At 33.0% G+C, this 23,048-nt stretch overlaps 1 protein-coding gene across 4 annotated transcripts in view; it reads left to right on the top strand.

Annotated features, from left to right (window-relative positions):
• Nucleotides 1–468: 468 nt before the first annotated feature.
• Nucleotides 469–23,048, top strand: part of LOC119068048 — a 57,429-nt gene continuing 34,849 nt past the window's right edge. Inside the window, exons 1-2 of one of the 4 annotated variants that reach the window (XM_037171418.1) lie at nt 469–642; nt 12,726–13,112. In XM_037171418.1, the coding sequence (XP_037027313.1) occupies nt 13,043–13,112 (70 nt within the window). In that variant the 5' untranslated portion in view covers nt 469–642; nt 12,726–13,042. Of the gene's footprint in view, nt 999–12,640; nt 13,113–23,048 lie in introns of all 4 variants that reach the window. The other 3 variants (XM_037171417.1, XM_037171416.1, XM_037171415.1) reach the window with 3 other exon arrangements.

Below are 23,048 nucleotides of genomic sequence, written 5' to 3'. Positions count from 1 at the left end.
ATGCATAGCATGGAATCCTTACATTTTAATTACATTAGAAAATCATAAATAACTAACCGTAATTAATGTATGCTTTTGCCGTTACACGTTTGTTTGATTAGTAAATTAATTCCGTACATATGCCCATTTGATTGATATGATGATAAATGATTCTGGATGGTTAGAAAAGGTACAATTTCTCAGGCAGGCAAGCGTCCTCCTCCGTAGCCACAATAATAAATAGAAAGCGATAGAACGATTAAAATGCAATTCAAACAAAGAGACGATGTGCCAAAACTTAATTGTCTTCATGCACAATATTGTCAAAAAGAATATTTCGAAGCGACATAATCCGTAATTGCGCATGCGATCCGATTTTCAAAGCTTGAAGAAAGCTTCCTGTTCTTCCAACCAAAAAGCATATTCCGATGTATATGCGAAAAATAACTCGAAAAATTTCACTCAAATCACACGTTTCGTAACGTCCGTTCGAGTCTGAATGCGGTGGTGTAACAGTGCGGCGTCGCATAATCTTTATCGTATCACAATAATCAGTACAAAAATTTAACTTTCATTTAGTTGTTTGTTGACAATCGGTTGGTTATGAATCTCGGTTGTAATACGGGAGCGAGCTTACCGTTAAAGGATTTCTGTTTGTGTTAAGTGTGTGCTTGGGATAGATAAGTTGTTTGTTTATTTTTTTGAATTTTTGTTTCTTTTAAAATTCTTTTCTACGATATGTTGGTACATATGGTACACATATTATACGAAAAAAACAATTGCTATCACATAAAAATGCGTTGAAAGAGAAGTTATGGGAATTTATTTATTCGCAAATTAGACTTTATATGTGCAAATTGATACACACCGCTATCGAGGATACATTTTTGTTTTGTTTTTGTTTAGACAATATAAAGATTGTTAGGTTGTGAGATTTATATACGTAGTCTACCATGTCGTTGTGTTTTTATAAAAGTGATATCATAAATTCGTAGTGTGTTGCGATCCATGTTTGAAATGTAACCGATAATTTTCAATTTATTTTTTATGTCTTTACTATGGGAGGGTGGGTGAGCGGGATATGGCATAGCTTAAGTAAAAATATTTACGTGGAATTTATTATTTCCCGAATAATGCATGCACAGCACAGGCAGCGCTGAAAATGTTTTTCTTATAAATATAAATAAGAGGGAATAATACTTTGTGCAAATGGATTGTTTCTTTCGCAGTAAAAGGTTTTGATATGCGGCTAAATATATATTTGGTGTGTGTGCGATTAAGATTGTTCTTTTTGTAAACAGAGAGAGGTACTTAGTGTATATTTTTGTTGATTGCTAGCCTGGTGTAAGTGGGGGTAAAACCTTTTTTCTATATCATTGTACCGTGTAAACGTAAGCTCTCAGAACTCAAAGTAGAACGGGTTTCCGTTTGTGGTCAGCTAAAGTTCAAACTCTTTGGTAAAATTTACTAACAAATTGTGAGAATCGATTCACCGAAAATTTAGAAACAAAAAGTTCCTCCTGCGAAATAAAGTTTTGCTGAAAGCTGTCTAAACTTCAGTTAATTGTTCATTGGTTTACCCAAATTGCAATGTCATATTTTAACCTAAAATTTTCTACTAAAGATCGGCAAATATTTAGAAAACAAAATTCATCAAAATTGGCAATTAAAAAAAATTGAAGACGCCAGGGCAACTTATAATCTAACTGCAGCAAGACCGAATTTTCTATAAAAAAAACTTCTAATTACTAATTAGAAATTGTTTTAAAACATTATTTACATACTGATTGCAGGTTTCCTTACGCGCTAGACCATATTTTCCGCCTTTGTATTTTCGTCTCCTTTCGCATCGCAATTTTTAAAAATGATCTTAGTGCCTCGACGGTACTGCATTCTGTTAATACAAGAAGTATAAATACTTTTTTAAACAAATATTTGTTTTATAAAATATGAAGATGAAACTGTTTGCCTACTTTCAACATACAGTTGAAGAGTTTGTCACAAATGCAGGTTATGTTCAACAATTCTAGACTAGATAAACGAACAGAATTTTAATTTTAAATGATAATTTTTGTTGCTCAAAAGGAAATGTCAGGTGCTATGATTTAACATTTACTATTAAAAATTGCTGATTCGTTTAGGAGGGTTTTGATGCAAAAATTAAGCAAATTAGTTAGTAATTTTTGTACTATTAGTAGTAGTAATATTGTGAGCTGTTGAAAAATAAAATCGGTCAGCTTTACGGTGCTTTTACGGTCCGTACTTTGTATTTTTACATTTTTTAAATATTATCCATGCACCATTAAACCAGATTCCAACAGTAGGCATGTTCGATGAATTGACAAAATATCGATTATTTCATTAGAATCGATTATAGATTTTTTTCAAAAAAGGAGTATCATTCGATCGAATGTTTTATCGATAATATCGAAATTTATCGATTATCGTTAAAACATTCGAATATTGTATCGATTATTTGGAAATTTCAGCCTATCCAAAAGTTTAATTTGATTTCTAATCAATTTGTGATTTACTATATATTCAATTACAACATTTCCAATCCTTTAGGGATTTAATAAAGGGGCCAACTCCCTTGTGTGCCTGTTTTGAGGAATTACGATGAAATTTGTTAATTCATTTGTTTAGTCGAAATTTGAATTCACAAATTATGCCAATCACAATTGGTATTGTTTTGTATTAGTATGCTGTTTGGTTTAAAATTTTATTAAAAGAAATCGACTGAAAAAATCTAGCGTTCATCTCACCTCCATTCGATGAATAGATAAAATCCAGGGTAATTTGGTAATTTCTAATTTTATTTACCGGAATTACTGAAAATTACCGAAATATGCAACAACAACAAAATTCTCAGAATTTACCGAAAAAGTTTTTCAGTTTTCAATGAACTTTCGCAATAGTCCCATTATTTCAGGCTGATAAAACCTGTGAAGCACCTAACGGCAGGCCTGTCGTCCAATAAATCTGTCACTTCTTTTGCTTCAAGTGTTAACTCATGCATCATGTCAACTTCTTTTATTGCTTTAGATTAACTTTTAAGTTTTCTTTGTAAATGAATTCTTGTCACGCTTTTTCGAAAAGCTGTCAGTAAAAAATAATCACAAATAACTTCCAAATGTAGCTAACATTTAGTGTATTGTTCCTAACGGACGCCAAATTATTTATTTCATTAATAGGAATGTGGCCTGAGCAAAGCATATTTTCTTCGAAATAAAATAAGATGCATAATAAAGCTAACGGAAACACTTGGTAGTATATTAATTACAATCAAACAGAGTCGTTTAAATAGTAAATTGCCACTTTTGTTTTTACTTCATTGGTCGATAAGCCAATAAAAGTATTGGCAGTAAATTTGCGCTCAGTTTTATTTTGGAGTGGGACACGTATAACGTTGAAGTTCCCCCTTTTTTCGATAGACAAATCGTTTTTTTTAAATTACAATTTGGCAATCATTTCCCTAAGCAAAATAGATTTGCTTGATGCTAAAATCAATTGTTTATATTTGTACCATAAAATATTTTCCATGCTTTCCCGTATGTGCAAGTAAACACGCTCGTTAAACAGTTTTTTTATGTTTCGCTTTTATTTCGATTCTCGGTTATGAAATGAATTTAATTTTCGTGATTTTATTATCGACAAATATAAAATTGTTTATCCGATGCCATTTTTTTTCGAAAAATACAAATTTGAAATGATTTTACTCCAAATTTACGAAAACATTTTTCACATTTATCCAGTTTAGAAAAATTGCATTTGAACGTGTAATCTTCTCCGTAGTTTTTCATTGACAGTTTACGTTAAAACAGACGATTTTCACTAACACACTTCAATAAAATATTGCATTGTTCGTTTGGATTAGCAATTTCAAAAATCCCAAGTTGATAAAACAGGACGTCATACGCTTATATCAAGTTTATTCTGTTCCTGTTTGACAGCATGTGAAGTCATTGACGTATGTTTTGAAATCGATTTTGAAAGTATTTCGAAATGACAAAATAGATCACAATTACATTCGGTTCTTCTTGTTCCTGAAACTGATCCACACTGACTATAGGCACACTTAATGTGCAACTAGTTATGCAGGGAGTTGTAATAATCTATTTTCGCAACAAGTGACGAAAAGTAGGAATTTCCATTACCTTTATTGCGAAAAACGTTGTATACAACTCGATGATAAATGCTTTTTTAGGCACATGATGTGTATTGTCACACTCGGCCTACGACCTACAATCTTCACATCTAGTGCCTAAGAAAGCATTTATCACTCGGTTGTATAAATAACTATTTCAGATAACTGTGCACATAAGTAGAAAATGCAACAAAAATTTTAGTCCTTCGAATAAAAAATATCTGTGGTATAGTAGAACGGCAGAACAGCGAAATAGTTTGTACAAATGTGTGTAGACTCTTAACATAATTTGTCATGTCACAAACACTTACATTCTTAATTTAAAACTAACAGATTTTAGAAGAACATAATTGCTTTAAACATGAATCGCTGTTTTTTCCCACAGCGTTCAGAACTCCATGACCGATTCGGATTGATTTAGATTTAAATTTGTCACGCAATTGTTTCAGCCCATTGAAATCCCCATCCAAGTGGTAAATTCGGAGAAGTGCTTTCGACACCTACTTTTTTTGGAAGTGATGTCTACACGTACATTCCACACCGTGTGTTAAACAATCGTCGAAAACAGATGGTGTAGAGTTCATTAAATTTTAGATCATTTTTCAACTTGTGGAACGATGTACATTTCAAGAGCATTTTTCAGAGATTTTTAATGAACTGTGTACTCGAATCATCATTCAACTTCGTTTCACCCTTATGAAGAACTTGATTTTTCACTTGACAATTTGATGACGATAACTCACATGTTTGACAAAACATCTATACTCCTTAAGTGGTTAAAGAGAGTGGTTATGGGATAAATTGTAACGACAATTAAGAGCAATCTATACTATTCTGAAATGTAGCCTACATTTCGGTCGTTGAAATAATCTTCCTTGAAAACAATTAAAATGAAAACTGAACAGTTCGTTGTAATTGAATTACTCGTTGTTTGAGAACTTTTTTTATTTATTCACTTTATCATGCAAAAGCCAAACCTCAACAACAAAGCACAAAATTAGACCTGTGGGCAATTAACAACAATTTGCACAGACTGCTGTACTTTTCCATAGAAGTAAAGATACCTAAAAGATTTAGAATAGAGCGGTTGTTCTACTTTTAAAAAGAAGTATGTTTCCACAAAGAAATCATTCAATGCCGAAATGTAGATTGAATTTCATCGAAGTATACGTAACCTAAATATCCCAAAATGAAATCCTAAGGGCAATATACCGCAGTACATATGCATATTAACATGCTCCGTTTAGGAGTTGTAATAAACCATTTTCTTAACTTTTTGTACGTGATACAACCAAGTGCAGCCCGTTGTTGTATTGCTTACTTGCGAAACTATTTTCGATGATGTTTTTCTTTTGTACAAAAAAGTAAAACGGAAATTTCGTTCCAAAAGAGATGTTAGCTTTTGAACGAAACCTACATTACAGGCAATAAAGTTGTCTTAAAAACTTTTTCAATTCTTTTTCGGTTTTTCTAACCCATAAATATTATCGACTAATATTGTATATAATTCCGTCGAAGCACTAGATTTAGTTAGTAAATTAAGTCTCTGTGGACAAAGTAACATTTATAGGTAAATGTTGGTAGAACTAGATAGAATTTGTAGAGAAAAAAGTTTTAAACTTAGTTTTGTAAGCTGTAAGCTGTAATAATGGTGACCTCATTCTGAAAATTTGTGTAAATTGTTTATTTTCACAAACTTTGCGTTAAGTGAAAAAATTTATGAAATCACTTAAGGTTTCGGTGTAACTCTTCATTGTCTAAACCACTTTATAAAATGATTTATTTAAAAAAATATATTCTGTCTTTAAAGTCAACTAACTTCCGTTTTTTAAAGGAACTACTTAAAAGCTACAAAGTAATGTCTGTCACACACAAAAGAAAAATCATATACAATTTATAATTAATTTTTGTATCACATTTGACATGAGTTTATGTGTGTGGGTTGTACCCTTTGACCGAAGGTTTTGTCATTTTTGTTATAAACTGTAACTGCAAAAGGGAATTTGTAAACAAAAAAATAATAAATTGTCAACTTCAGTGAATTACAGTAACGTATACAACACCACTGTAACTCGTTTCATAAAAGAAAAATAAGGTCTTTGTAAATGCGAAAATATTTTCGTGTTTATCGTGCAGCGGTAGCCCAGAACAGAGTTTTTTTAGTCAGGCAAGTCTATCGATACAACTAGTATACACCTGTTGTAGATGTATGTAGGTCGGATTTCGTTCAGATCTTATTTCAAATTTAAATGATAAAGAAATAGCAGATGTAAGAATTTCTTTGATACTACAACAAGTTTTGCATAAAAATCCCCTTTGGAAAATCTAAAACTGCAATAATGATCGGAAATGTGTTATCTTCGAATAAAAAACACTTTGCCACATTTGTGGTCGCAATTGCGATTTTATCTTTTTCATAAATGGTGCGTGGAAAATACCAACCTACGAGGGAATGATAGACGATGTATGTATGAGCCTTCTGTCATTTTTCAACATACTAGATAAGCGAAAACCCAACAGGTTTATACTAAGCTTTAGGACGAAGACTCATCTTGTCCATATACAGGAGATACATTTTAGGCGTACAGTTTTTTTATGTTTTACTAGTACGATTTTTTAATTAGTCAGCCATTGCCTATATGCTGTCTCATTCGCCTTGGTCTGTCACATACGGCTATTCAGCTGTTACCGAAAGCGATGCATTATAAAAAAATTGAAGTACAAGGATTCAATCGATTAAAAATACTTTGATCGATGGAAGTAATAGACCCGATAATAGGGCGTATCGAATTTTGCAAATTTTAAGGACCGCGATAGCCTGTGTGCGGAAAACGTATATCATCGAAAACTGTGTCCTGGCATGTTGTTGATGGATCCAATGGAGCCATGGAAGAAGTCCCCCCGGGCGACTTTAAGTTTCCGAAGGTCATAATTCGGAAAGTTGATAGTATTTTTGAAAACAATGTTCTAGCGGAATGTAGAGCTTTGAAAACTCTACAAAACTACTGAAGAAACCGATGGTCCAAAAGGTGTCACTGCCAAGATTGCCTAACATCGAAAATGTGACCTTTTGGTTTTTTGACTTATATTTCCTGAGAGACAAATGATTTTGTTTAGCCTGTGGTATGAGATGGTAGAGGAGGTCGAGCACTACCAGTACACTAGGCATGTCCCGATCGGATATACTCTTGAAATCACTTTTATAACATTTGTGAATGGAATTTTTAAGAGTGGCCACGTCGCCCACGAAGCAAGTGCAGACATTGCAACCGGTACTGGTGAGTCGAGGACACCTTGGCCAGTAAGTATGCATAATATTCCATGACAGTAGCTGAACTCTTTCACAAAATATTTGTTATTTCGATGTGGCACATGAATTGAAAAACTATACTACGAACTTCAATTTTTCGTAAATATATCGAAAAATATGTATAATCTGTGTATTTGCAACGAAATCGACTTCTTACTACTATTCGTGGGTGAAATAACTAATTAAATCGATTATTTCTCGTTTTTCTCATAAATTCAATTTATTCAGATTTTGTAGTACAAAGTGTGCCACATCGAAATCACAGATATTTTGTGAAAAAGTTCAGCTACTGTCGTGGAGTATTATGCATACTTACTGGCCAAGGTGTCCTCGACTCAACAGCACCGGTTGCAGTGTCTGCACTTGCTTCGTGGGCGACGTGGCCACTCTTAAAAATTCCAATTAAAAAGGTTAAAAAAGTGATTTCAAGTGTATAATGGATCGGGACATGCCTAGTGTACTGGAAGTGCTCGACCTCCTCTACCACCTCATACCACAGGCTAAAAAAAATCATTTGTCTCTCAGGAAATATAAGTCAAAAACCAAAAGGTCACATTTTCGATGTTAGGCAATCTTGGCAATGGCACCTTTTGGACCATAGGTTTCTTCGGTAGATTTGTAGAGTTTTCAAAGCTCTACATCCCGCTAGAACATTGTTTTCAAAAATACTCTCAACTTTCCGAATTATGACCATCGGAAACTTAAAGCCGCCCGGGGGGACTTCTTCCATGGCTCCATCGGATTCATCAACCACACAGTTTTCGATGATATACGTTTTCCGCACACAGGCTATCGCGGTCCTTAAAATTTGCAAAATTCGATACGCCCTACCCGATAATAATACGGGTCATATGTTGCCGTATCTTAACAGATTAAATGTATAGGAAAATGATGTTTCGAAATTACATTTCAACTGATCTATTACGCTTTAGTAGATTCTGTCATAAAATGTCTAATGTTGAGGCGCTTGAACCAACTTCACTGCTTAACATTTACGTTGTAAATGATAAAATTTAAGTTATTTAACATGAAAATAATAGAGAGATCTTAAGAACCAGACAATAACGTACTATGACATTTATTTAGCGCCTCTACGAGCCAACCAACCGAAGTACGAGAGTATTTGATACTCAAAAGCAACTCGTAATCGTCTTACACGTATATCGGTACTTTGTGTTTTTTTTTCGTCTGAATTTTATATTCATCAACAATTACGTTCAAATTCAGGAAGATTCTTTTTATACAAAGTTTTCTTCAATTTGTCGAAAAACTCCTTTAAATTGCAATGGAAACAACAAAAAATACGATTGCATCTTCCAATTATTTGATGTCAGTTGCTTTTAGCTATTCCAATTATTTTTCTACTTAATGGGACTAGGTACATTTGTGAAGCATTTTTCAGGTATTTTTCATGAAATGTTGGAATGAAGGCTTCTAGTTGCTGCAGAACGTACAAATTATAAACATATTTCGAAAATAAGTTTTAATTTTTAATAAGAAAAGTTTGCGGTATATTTGTAATCATTCAAATTCTAAGAAATTTAAAGTTATTCATTTTCTTGCTGATGAGGTTTTCAACAAAACATTTAATTCGATAACAATAAAATAGTGCAGAATAAAACCGATGATGACGTTATGATACTAGACGTTCCAAGATGAACGTAACTTTGTATTGAAATAACTGGAATTCTATGGGACTTTTCTTAGAGCAACGGTCATGGAACATTTCCCTTTACTAGTGGACCGAATCCCAGAAGAATCCAAAATGCTCTGAAAAATGTCTAACATACTTCGAGCCGTGTAAAGTTTGGTTACGCACGGGACAGGTCATTGATTGCTTCATATGATACAGGAACTTCGTCAAGATTTAAAAATGAATAAACTTTAGCCGACTTATTGCCTTAAAAATAGTAAAGTATAGTGGACGTCAGCGATATTTTGTATAGAAATCTTATTCAGCTGTTTTCTAGCTGGTCCACTTATACAAACAAACCTCCTATTTTTGTAAATAATGAGTAGGTAGTATGGAAGCATTTCGTTCCCAGTCACGAAAGGAAATGGGCTTAGTTGTTTTTAGTAATCTAAAATATCTACAATTAAGATGCAACAACAGCCATGAATTCTCGTTGATGATTCCCCATAAATGTCCTAATGTTTGGCCAAAGGTTTAAATTTTTTGTGCAATCTTTGAAGAAATAAGATTTTGAACATTCAACGCTTGATTTTATAGTGGCGATGAAACTTTTGTTTGTAAAAAAAAACTTTGTTGATCGTAGGCAAATTAGTGTTTTTTAGATGCAGTGGGTTTTGTGGAGGGAACAAATTTGAAAGTTTTTAGAGTTTGAAAAGTCCCAAGAAACAACAATTGTATGAAACAATTGGATAAAACAATTGAAATGTAATGAAAACGGCTCTCTGCACTTGCTTTATATCGTAATATTGGAGAGAGAAAATTGGATTGAAATTGTCGTCTCTTTGTAACCATAAATCTAAGATCTTCACACACACTACTATACATATTTCGTATATTCGACTCTATTTGTTCCTTCAAAGGTTGTAATAAATTTCACAGGACCCGGTCTAATCCACTTCAATGCCATTGAAGAACAACTAACTCAAAAGAGAAACTCACAACAACCAATCTGAACAGCACTCAAAATGTGCTACATGACAATATCAATATTGAATTTCTTGTAGGAACTTCCTTTTTGAAATAAAACCTCTGTTCCGAATATTTAATGTTTAGATAGAAATTTTTTAGAAGTAAAAAAAAGAACGCGCATCATCATATAATAAGCGTTTTTAAATATCACATTACTACCGAAATTCGTACAAAAATTTTAAACAATTTAAACTCAAGACTCAGCAGCATTCAATGTACATACTCATTTGAATAACAGAAAAAAAAGTTAAATATTTACGCTAGTTTTACGAATACAAAAGAAATGAGAGATATCTAAGAGCTTTTAAGGGATACTTAAAATTGTTTAAATAAGACAGAATTTTTTATTCAAACATTGTGTTCATCCTGCTACCGATTTTACAATACCCTAACATAGCTCTCGGCGTGAGATGAACTTTGAATGAACTAGGTTGATGTTATTACATTTTTTTTATACCTAAATAAAAGGTAAATTCCGGTCCAGAGATATATTAGCCATTCGTAATGTTACAGAAAATAAAGTATCACGACATTACATCCCGATAGGGGAGGAGAGAAAAATGTTATTGTATTAAGATATAAAATTTTTACTTGGAAACATTTTTCTTAGAAATTCTTCGAATTACCAATGTTACAATACACATTGTAAGCATTTCTATGTTAAAAATTTCCAAGATGAAATCTTTTTCGTTTTTTTCTTTCTTCTTCTTTTTTTTGCTTATTCACAAAGCAAGCATATTTGTATTATTTTTTCGCTTCATATTTCTTTTCTAGCAAACCCTTTACCATCATTTTATGAATATTTTATTATTTTACAAGTCGAACACACACACACTTCTATATATATTTGTAGCACAGAAAATGGTACGTTGGCTTAAAACGAAATTTGATACACTTAATTTTTCCGATGTGGGATGTGTATGTTCGCCTTCTATTTCGGATTTAAATCCCGATTTTTATTTACATTCTCAGAGTATACCGAGACCATTGAAGCGGATAGGTCAGACAAGTTTAAAGATATTTAGATTCATCTGCAGATATCTTTTAATTAATTTGACTTTATGTTTCCATTAGATTGGAATTTATTTCGAAAGCGAAAATATGTTTTTTCACAAAAAGACATTTTTGAAATGAAAAGCTTTTGCAATGCAAACTTTGCATATTTGATGAGGGGGTAGAAATGGTAATGTAATGACTAAATGGGTAACAATTTGCATTTCAATTAATTTTCGATTACTCTTGTCAATTAATAATAAAAAAGATGATGATGTTAGGTATGATTACTGTTACTGGTTTTTCTTTCACATTACCCCAATTATTATTGTCCAACCTTCAAACGCCTCTAAGCATTTATAAACATTTAGAAATTTTCCATTTTAAATTGATTGTGTCTTGTGGGCATATTTTTTTGTATTCTCTTTATCGGACAATAACGATTTGCCAAAGCGTGAATGCTCTGACAAAATCATACAATAGTCAACATTTTCATGAAAAATCTCATTTTTTGTTAGTTTTCATGACTACGGTTAATGGCGGTAAACCAATGAAACCACATTGGAATCATCTGTGAAAATTCCAACAAAAATTTTACTCGGTCTATAGTATTCAGAGGGTATGTACTATCGTGCGAAATTCAACGACTGCGTTGGTGCGTAGAGTAATGAATTGGCTGTTGACGAAACTGTTGTGGAGTGAAAAATAACAGCCTTATGTGCTAGCATCTGTTGCAGTAAAAAATAAATTCAAAGTAGCCCATTCACACACGATGTGTGCTTCTTGATACTGCGCCCTCAGTTTCCTTCATATCTTGCATTGAGATATGTTATGGAATAGAAATAGAATATTTTGCAACAGCAGTGCTATAGATGGAGAAAAGTATGAAGTTACAACTGCAATCAAATTTCTTTTCTTTTCCAATGTTACGTCAAAGACTTACGGATATATATAAACGTTGGCATAGCTAGAATATGGAATGAATCACTCATTAGCGAATTTTTTCTTCATTATTGCAGAAGTTAGGGATGCAATGTGTTATAATAGGTATCGTTTAAAATGTGCGTGTTTCGCTTTTCAAATGCCAAAAGATCAGTTTCAGATCCTGATCGGAACCTTTGGGATTTAGAAAATGCGAGAAATTTCTCTGTAATTTTGCCAGTGCAAACCTGTATTATTTCAGTGAACAGTAGAAAAAAATGAAAAAGAATTAATGGAATACAGAATCGATAGATATCGATTTATAGAATGTCTATGCTGTGATGTGTAGTATATAATGTAGGGAGAAGATTTGCCAGACCTCGTTAATTTTGTCATGGTATCCCAATCTATAAATACAATGAAATTATAGCCGTCAGAGTATGTTGTTATCTTCTCTCTATTTTTTTTCTCTTCTATTTTTTCTGTCTATCGAAACGTAAAAAATTAACGCATTTCATTTCATCAAACTGCCTTATAATTTTATTTAACGAGATAAAACACGTAATCTTTTACTTAAGCCATTAATATAAAAACCCTTATCTTCATTTAAAATAATGACCCTAATTAGTATGGAGCAGCCAATGAATAAAGGATCAAACTCATTAACTATATGAAAGAATAATTATAATTAAAAGTTTCGAGTGTCTCTCCAGTCGATGCCTGGCGAAATGAATCTGCATAAATAACGTTGAGCAAAAGCGAAAAAAAAGTGTGTAACATTATAGAAGTGAATTGATAAATAGAACACAGTTCTAAAAATACAATACATAAACAAGACAAGAGAATATAAAAAAAACTTTGTTTAGCCGGGTAAAGAAATATATAATTTTTATTATGTCTTAAAAAGTGAAAACTTTCTATCGTCTTCTCGGTTTTTTGAAATGGAATGAGTGATGCGAAATTTGTTTTCCTCATGGAGCCAAGAAAAAAAATACTGAAAATTTAATGTGTGTATTGTTGCGGAAAATTTATGGGAAATATGCGATATTCAATGACGGAACAAATATTGGCTGCCCTTATTTTTATGGTAGCGGTTACAGGTAAATATAACATTTTTTTATATGCTCATTATCATCATATTGTTTGAACAAGTGAACAAGTATGTATAAAAGTCAGAGTAACGGAAAAAATAAATGCGGAACAAAAGAATGGAAAATTGAAATGAGGCAAAAAAGAAAAAGAAAAAGACTTTTCACTCTTAAAGAAACACCTAAAGGAGAAACATTCACCAAAATGTGCTTACACTTTTCTATTTTCAATTGAGTTAAGAGCTATACCTTTAAATACATACTTTTAGCCACATTAAAGTTTGAAAAACCTTTTCCTTTTTTAAGAGTTATAACTTTTATGGGATTTTTGAATTATTTATGCACGAGGTTTTTTCTGTATCAAACATGGCAAAAGTGTAAAAAAAAGGTTTTCTACTGCTAATCTTACGTATAAAGAAGTAGAAAAAAAACTTTTACACTTGAAGAATTCTATACGAATCGATTTGGCTGTTAAAAGATTTTATTTTATTTTCCTTTTACCCAAATTATACATATATACACCTAGTGTGTGTGTGAATTGCAGACTAATTCTAGCGATATGAATGAACCTTATTAGTTCATGTGGATGTCGAAGAATGGTGATTTGATTTTTCATACCGCTTAAATTGAGTGGTTTGAATGAAACATTTTGTGTGTAAAAAGTCATGAGATTTTTTTTGCCTACGTTTGTGATATTTTATTAGTGAAATTTTCCATTTTTTAACGTTTCCTGAGAGGGGAAGCAGCGGGATGAAATCTTTTGTCACATTTTTTTATTATTAAAAAAATAATAATTTATTAATTATACCCTCGATTAAATGCCAATGAACCTTGATCCTTGGTTTTACACGGAAAAAAATAATGTGGCTGTGGTACCCATAAGTGGACTTAGCACGGTCTTTATTTTGGCCGAGGCTGTGTGCCCCATATTGGAAAAACTGTAGTGAAAAAAGCTGTATGCCGGATAATGTGGCTGTATGCCGGATATACATGGCTGTACTACTTATATTATAGAGTTACTTCTTATAGTCCTGAGACACATAATATAGCTGTGCGATTTATAATATGGGTACACCACTCATATTATGACGTTTAAATTAAAAAAATGCTATTACTTTGCATGTTTTTTGCGGTCACCCACCTAAGTACTAACCGCGCCGATTGATGCTTAACCCGAGAAACTAACTGGAACCTATGCTACTGATGTGCTAACTTTACTTGTACTATGACATGTTTTTATTTTGAAGCGTTGTTATTACAATATGGACTGTGTAGCTATATTATTAAACTTTTTTTCAGTATACTTAAGATCAGTTAAATATTGCAAATGAATAGGCACCATCAATGTATATCGACTTTTGCGATAATTTCAAAACAACTGAGCTGAGATTACACTCGATTCTTCAGATTCTAAAAGGACGAAGGCAGTGGTAGTAAAATTCTCTAGTTCACTAAATTTTCACCAAAAGTTTCACTAAATTTTGTTGAATTTTTTTGGTCCTGCCTCATCGTCAAAAAAATCGGTAATTGATTATCAAAGTTAGCATCGATAATTTGATACAATTTAAAATCTCCATCGAAAGGTGTCGTCCACAAATGACGCAATTCGTACAAAACAGATACAAAAGTACTTGTTATCATTCAGCGATCAAAAAACAATAAGCGATGAGATTCGGGGCTATTTTTAACGAATAAAATACCAGTTGTAACATTGCTGAGCAATCGAACTCAAGCGAATGTTCAGAAAAAGAAAAAAATTTGGATTGAGTGAATCATGATGAATTAAACAATTTTGCAACAAAACGTTCACTGATTCTTTGATTCTTTGACTATGATTATTTGATGTATATTGTGACTACAAGAAAAAAAAGTGTTCACACACTAAAGAAAAATCTAGAATTTAAAAGAGATAAAGGGATTCCAAAACTATTTTTCTTTCTTCTTCATTCGTTTTGAACGTTTCTTTTGTTGAAATCATGTGGAACGATATGAAACAAGGCATTCTAAAGCAACTGCATACACCTTGTTACGTCATGTTCAATTTTGAATGATGTTGGCAGGCCTTTTTTAAAGGAAAATTACCAAACTAAAATCGAAAGTTAGAATTTTCGACAATAAATGACGAAGTATGCTGTCAGATTCAGAGCTGTGCGCCGACACACTGGTCGTCAACCAAAAATTCTGGTCTTACACCAGAAAATACCATAAAATGTTTGTAACCTAACAATGTATGAAATGTGATGAAAAACGTAATTGTTTGTAACCTATTTTTCTATGTCATCACGATAACTTGAGTAATTCTTAACCGATTTTGATTAAATAGCCTCAATCGAAATTTTGCTTGATTTTTGCAAGTGGTTCCACGTGGTTCCCGTGGTCCAATCGAAAAGTGATGTATGGAAGGTGCCCCTTATTTTTGATAATGAACAAGTCGTCCATACATCATTTTGTCCAAAAACTTCGAATTGGGTCATTTTGACTCTGCCGCTATTATCCGTAGAGTGTGTGTTGTTTGTATTGAGGCTATTTAATTTTGATGATTTTTTTTTAATCGACGATGAAGATTAAGATTAAGATGATTAGATTAAGTTCGAAGATGGGCCATGTCGGGATAAGGTTCTGGAAACTATTCCTGAAAAACAGGATTTTACTCTGTTGATAATTGATAATTTAATGTGTTATGTGTTACTTCTCCAGTGACTGGAGAAAATAGTGAAAAATGTAGGTTCCCAATTTGATATTTGGAAGGTCAAGTTCGTCGGTGAACTATGTGTGAACAATTCTTCAAAAGGTTTGCCAGAAAATATGAATTCAACAAAATAATTGATTTGATAATTGATAATTAACAAGCGCAGATACCTAAATTTACATATACACTAAAGTAAGTTTGAAAAATTCAATCAAATCTAACATTAGACAATTTCAACGAGCTGCGGTAACTTATTGCAATATTAGACAACTCTGATGAGTGTGAAGTTTGATACCCGAGCGAAGCGGGGTTGTAATTCCCTTGACTGAAAGTCAGGGTCTCACGTCAGAAAATAACCGAAAAATGTCTGTAATAACCACACAATACTAGTACAATATGAACGGTCTGTTATATTTTGTCGTTGCGAGCAAACTTGTGTAATTCTAAACAGATTTTAATGAAACGGAGATGCTATTTGCACGTCGTGTAAATAGTCCTCGTTGGGTGCTATTTGCACGTCGTGTAAACAGTCTGTCTTGGGTGCTATTTGCAAGAAAATCTGAAAACAAAATGTAATTTTCAAATTCAATATTTTCTTCCGAATGAGAATAAAAAGCGATAGTTAATGTTTTCCCCTGATTCTCCTGAATTAGGCCAGTTTCGATGGTTCTGGATAAATTGAGTAGGGTAATTTTTGTTAAGAATAGTAGCCACACCATAGTTGGAATTTGTGTCATATACAGATACAAATTTAGGATTATTTTATTTAATATAACGTATTTAAGTTTCTTTGCGTTCCTTACGATAAAATATGAAAATACTCTTTCGCATTGAATCGTGTTTAAGGAAGAACCTGTCCGCAGAAACCTCATAGTGAATCTAATACCTGTTCCAAACATGTGGCAATTTTAAGGAGAGTTTGCTTATGACAGATACACAATGATCGTATAAACGGTTTCTCATCGCCTTACAAGGAGTTAGGTGAATTGATCACCTATCAAATGATCGCTAATCCGAAAGAAATTCAAAACTAATGAGAACTATATACTACAACGTATACCGGCGGCAATGAGTGGTAAAACAAGACACATTCGCTACACATGTTTGTGCTATGCAAATGGATCAAGTAAGGACACCTATCTTACCAGTGGAGAGTTCACACTAGATTCGAATTTCCTTGCAAAATTAGCTGTTACACATCGATGGGTGACAATTTCCCTAACGTGGTGTCGCATCTATCCCCAACCTAATGTGGCAATTTTAAGGAGAGTTTGCTTATAAAAGATACACAATGATCGTATAAACGGTTTCTCATCGCCTTACAAGGAGTTAGGTGAATTGATCACCTATCAAATGATCGCTAATCCGAAAAAAATTCAAAACTAATGAGATTTCCGTCAACCGTGTTTGTGATTAGCAACTTTCCTTTATATTCAAATCAAATAGTAAAGCTAAGCATTTTAGAAGTCGATACCCAAATAAACTCAAATCGAATCGTGGATTTATATAAAAAAAACGCAAATTGAGTGGATTTCAAGGAGTAACATACTTTCAAAATCTCGTTTCGTTAATATATTGTAAATTCGACGGCTATGAAACATCATTTTTTTATTAAATTGGGATGTTTTTTGCAATATTTGTATATATGATTAATTAAAGAGGACGTCAGTGAAATTTCGACATAAATTTGCTTCAGTTGGTTTTCAGCTGGTTCGCTGATACAGATACAAACAAAAAGTGCTCATAATTAGCACTGTTTTTTCTGTTTTTGCTTTCATATTTCAACTTCAAAGCGTTTTTATACGGTTTTGCCACTACCACACGCATGAGTGTAAATTTTTTCTTGTATGAGTGGATCCGCCAAAAAATGGACGAAAGCTATATTTCACTGATTTCCCCCGTATAGGATTACTTATTTCTTGTAAAAGGCCATGTGGTCACTCATTTTTGTAGATGGTGTCGATAACTGTCATTTTTCAGTGGCATTGTCATGCATGGTCTCACAACTTTTACTAGCCTTTACAATACATAAAATACTATAACTTTGCAACACTAAATTTGTGTGTTGGCAGTGAAGTAGTAGAATATGTGAGAGTAGATTACCAATGGAAGCTGTAGTTCAGTTCGGCAACACCTATTTAGTAACGTATTATTGCTTAAACGGAGCGTTTCAACCATCATTGAGAAAAATGTAGAACAGGTAAACAGCCTGAGTTTGACATCTCTATGTCCATTTTAGAAATAACATTTTCTGCCTTTGCTCACGGCAATGTGTTTCAAATGAAATCAAATTGAAACAATTTTGTAAGCACATCGTTGGTAAACTGAGCACTTTATTTATTCCTAAGAATAATATATTGTTGAGCAGACCGAATATCAAATGCAATAAATTTTTGGGTGGAAAAATATATTCATTCAGCCTTTATTACTGCCATGAATCTCAGCTGCCATCTCCCATAAATATATTCAATGGTTGAAATTATATCCTCAACGGCATTGAAAATGAACTCCTTGACCAAATCACCAAACAGCAGTCAAATCCCAGTATATATCATTCCCCCGAAAACTTCCGTTGGAAATTCTTACAGACTGAGGAAGATAAGGAAAATATTTTCGTCCATTTTCCATTCCGCATAACTACTTTGTATACGGTGGTATGTAAAAAAACTTTTAACATAAATCGTTTTCTTGTAAGATTTTGCTTTAAAGTGAAAACGCTTATATAAGTGTGTCACCATTTCATGGGTCATGAAGCTTAATTTATAACTTTTACCTAGATGGAGAAAGGTCTTCGCTACACTTTTTTTATGGTATACATGAACATAAAGTTTTTATTTTGGAAAGATGAAGAAAAAAATTGAAAAAAAAAACTTTTTAATGGAAAATCTAAACTACTAGTGTGGCGGCAAGTTTGTAATAATTGTGATCTGATAATATGACATTGTGTATATGAAAAAATAAATTGCTTTCAAGTCTCGCTGTATAAGCAGTCGACATAGTTGAATTCATGCAGGAAATTTATTTATAATTTCTAATTTATAGTTTTCTTCATCAGCCGTAAATAATGCTGACGCTAAATAAATGTGAACAGAAGAAGCAATTCAACCAGCAAAGTCGGAAAAAACTGAAAAATTTAATTTTAGAGATACGTTCATGACATCGTGTGTCAACATGCATTAGTTTTGCCACAATTCGATTCGATAGCAAGGTCATCCTTGAACGGTTAGGATTTTCAGTTTTTATTATTTATACCACCGTCAGATGATTAAATTCACGCCGTCGATGTGCTACAAATTCAAATGGAACGTGCGAGAGACTATTTGAAGCAGCGTCACTCAAAAATCGGAGCCAACGTCCTTTCGTATGGATTATTTTTCAAATTTTGTTTGATGTTTGAATTTTGCGTTTGCTATGCACACGTAATATCTGTTTACGTGTTACGGTATGTTTCATTTTCATTTACATTGCCTTATCACGTAAAGCATTGTACTTACGAGGTTCCAAGTTGTTATTTGACAAGTGGGGAATACAGCCCTCCCCTTCGGGTCGGGCTGTAACACCCCACTTATCAAATACACAACTTGGAACCTCGGAAGTAATATACTAATATATTATTACTATACTATTACTTTAGCACTTAGCTTCAGTTTTACGTTTCCTCTACGTATTACCACTCTATTTAGTCTAAAAATTTAAAACCCAGTAGAAATACAACGCTTTATTCTGTACACACACGAGACATTAAAACATGTTTCTAGTTTGCATTCCAAGAATGTCGTAAGTGTAAAATGAATTTTGGAATGTTTCTATCCAAAATCACGATTGCTGCAACTGTCAACGAATTCTAGGACCAAAACGTGTTTATATGCTACAGGCGTCGAAACCCGTACTTTTCATGTTGTCGCCATTACACGACTCGAAATAAAACTGAAAAGTCTCGTTTTCGTGTGTCTATTGACCTTGACTACGTCTCGGATCAACAAAATTCACACGAAAACTCTACTTTTCATCGTTTTATCCCTATTCATGTGAAATACTATTTCAATGTCTCGTGTGTGTTAAGCATAAGCGAGAACACATGAAAAGCTGAAATCACCACTTAAATATCCTAACAATTGCAACGGTGACACATTAATGTCAAATTTAATACCCCGAAGAAGTGCATTTAGTGTAAACTCTATAATGCGCGTACACGATAAAAATTGAGAACCGGATCAATTTGCAGAATGTTTAATTTACGCCATAGTTTCCTCTGTTATGTCATTGATTATGCATGCATCGGTCCATTATTCTTTCAATTCGAATTGATTATAGTTATGGGCAGAATGGCTTCGTAAACACATTTTCCACAGAAATTAAATGCTGACTCCCAACGTGCATGGGAAGTGAAATACAATGTATGCATGTTGCTGTTTTAGTTTTGTTATGCTAATAGCAAAAGTGCATGTTGTGTATATGTATGCATGCGGAGTAACTACTGCAAACAAAGGATTATTATTCTGTAGAACTAAGGAAAATGTCAATACTGATTGGAACAAACACGACTATCAATGGAGGCCATACAAGTTATTCCTGGAACATACGATTAACTTGTTCAATAAATCAATTTGTCGTGTAAGTATTTTGCCGCTGTTCATTTGATGTCGTTAGAAAATTACGTAATGTGCGAATTTTGCATCTTATCTGAACAAAGGAAAGTGGGCACTTTAGTGAGCGCATGAAATTTGAGAGTTAAGTAAACTAACGTAATGCTCGACATTATGTCGTTCGCATAATTCATATTGTTTCACACAATCCTACCGCTGTTGGCATACAGACACTTCGTCTTCTCCACTAAGATTATCTTTTCAAAGTTCATTACATATGTCCAACGGAAATCTAGTGCGGTTGACTACAAGTCATACTTAAATAGGATTTATTGCCGACGTCTCAGTGAAGCGATTGAGTTAATTTTGCCTGACCTGAATTTGATCTGTTCTGAACCGTTTTGAACTCTTTTTTATTATAGTTTCTTTTAAGAATTTTTCTTTGGATCTCGACATAATGTTTAAAGTTTGAAAATCTTACTGGTTTTTTTGTGGAAAGTTTTTGATCAATAGGAGTTAGCAATTTATCCATCACCTGGTAATTAGATCAAATCATCGGTTACTTAGACCAAATCTAAGGTAAAGAAAGAAGATCAAATACACGATAAATAAGGAAAAGCCCCTGGGTAAATGTGAATGAAATAATGCTTAGAACACTTTCAGGCCGACCAATTCAAGACAATATTTACCTGGGTCATGCATTTAAATTTTTCAAGTTCAGCCTGAAAGCTATAGATCTGGAAAGTTCAGGTCAGATTTAGTTCAGGTGACTTAAAATCTTAGGCTCTTTCGTTTCAGGTTCCGGTAAACACCTAACCTGTTTCAAACATTGTATGAATCTATGTGTTGGACACGATATTTCCCCCCTCGTCGTAGAACGATATTTTAATCGGAACGTATTTTCTTAATTACTCCATTGAAAGCTGTTCCATTTTACGCCAGGAAATTATACCGTAAAATCGACATCAATAGGGACTGTTTCAGTATAATGTTCATCATAAAATTGGATAGAAAGCTCATCGAAACACACAACTTTAATCAACCACTCAGAGCATGACTGTCAGGTCGTTAATGAGAAACATAAACAATAATTTTCCTCGAATAGACTCCTTCAGCACCGCAAAATGCAGAACAATGCAAGCGCTTACAATACCGACCGAATAATTTGCTTTTTCGAAATTAATTTAAAATTTTCGGAAACACATTATCCGAATAGGTATCATATATATACGTGGAATGGTTTGATGCTGAAACTTTTATTGCTGTTCAACCCGACCGTATTATTATTACGAGCTTTTATTAACAATCGTTTTTTATTGTTCACACCTCAAAAAAATGGAATTGGGAAAAGTTCTAAATAAATATGAAAACTTTCGCATATACATGACCTAACCAGAACATATTCAATCAACCACATTATTTCCGCAACGCATTCAGAAAGTGATTTATACCTAATCCTATACTCCAGAAACACCCATATAATTATATAAGCAACCAAAAACGGTTCCATTTACCTCATTCATTAATTTTCGTTTTGAAAGCATAAAATGTCAAAATAAATAATTTCGTTCATTTATTACATACATGACTCCACACTCACATACCATGGCAATTTGTTAATAATGTAGGTATGCGAAACGATACAAAAGGCAAAACAACAAAGCTGCACAGTGTATTCTGTACTGTATGTAATCTCCGAAATTGGAGTAAAAGCTAAACAAAACCATGGTATAGTACATACCGTATAGTGTATACCATGTAACAACCGCAATTTTCCGATACAAGAAAAATTATAATCAATGGCGTGGAATCAATGATTATCGCACACCCCATGAATTTACGACAATTACACTGGTAAATTGTTTCACGTTCCATGTCTACGCTTTCTGCCGAGCACAAGTAAATTACCTCGCAATAACCAATGCTATATCTTGTATAGTATATTAAGTAAACGGAAGAAAAGCATTCAGATTAATGATTTATAATGTTGAAAATTGGAAACGGTGACAAATTAATTAGCAGACAATACCGTTTCCCTATACTTACATAGTATATAGTCATACTCGAATAATTATTTATAAATATTATGAGGAATGCTATTGGAATTACCGTTGTAATTTTACGTTTATTTCTACAGCTTTGGCGGCTATCTATAGATGTTGTATTTTGTATAAATATAGAAAGGTGTCGAGCACAATCACCCTACGAAATGTTTTAAATTTTCGAAACTGATTTTAATGGTGACAATCAATAAAATTGAGTGGCAAAATTAATTTCAAAAATTTATTATGAATCATGATATCGATTTAATGGATTTTTTAAACATTGAACTAAATGGAGGAGTTAAACCGACTATAAATTTCCATAAAATATTGCAAAAATTAGTAAGTTTCGTTAAAAAAAATATTTTACCGCTAAATTATGGTCACTTTACGGGGAGACTGAAAGATTTTTTTTTGCATGTCTAACGTATTTCGGTTTACGATGTCACGAACATGTGTTAAGTTGTTGCTTTTCAATTCAGCTGCTCTAACCTCATAACGCTTTTAATCGACTTTAATCTTTATTGTTAATCTAAACAATAAATTATTAAGAATGGCTTGACCTGCACGCTGACTCTGTTTGTGTTTAAAATATGGCTTTAACGTGCATTTCAATCTTTTCTAAAGCATG

This window comes from Bradysia coprophila (genome assembly GCF_014529535.1).
Source record: "Bradysia coprophila strain Holo2 chromosome X unlocalized genomic scaffold, BU_Bcop_v1 contig_173, whole genome shotgun sequence".
In the NCBI taxonomy this organism is placed as follows: Eukaryota; Metazoa; Arthropoda; class Insecta; order Diptera; family Sciaridae; genus Bradysia; species Bradysia coprophila.
Note: the sequence above shows the minus strand (reverse complement) of the source record. Positions and strands in the feature narration are given on the sequence as shown.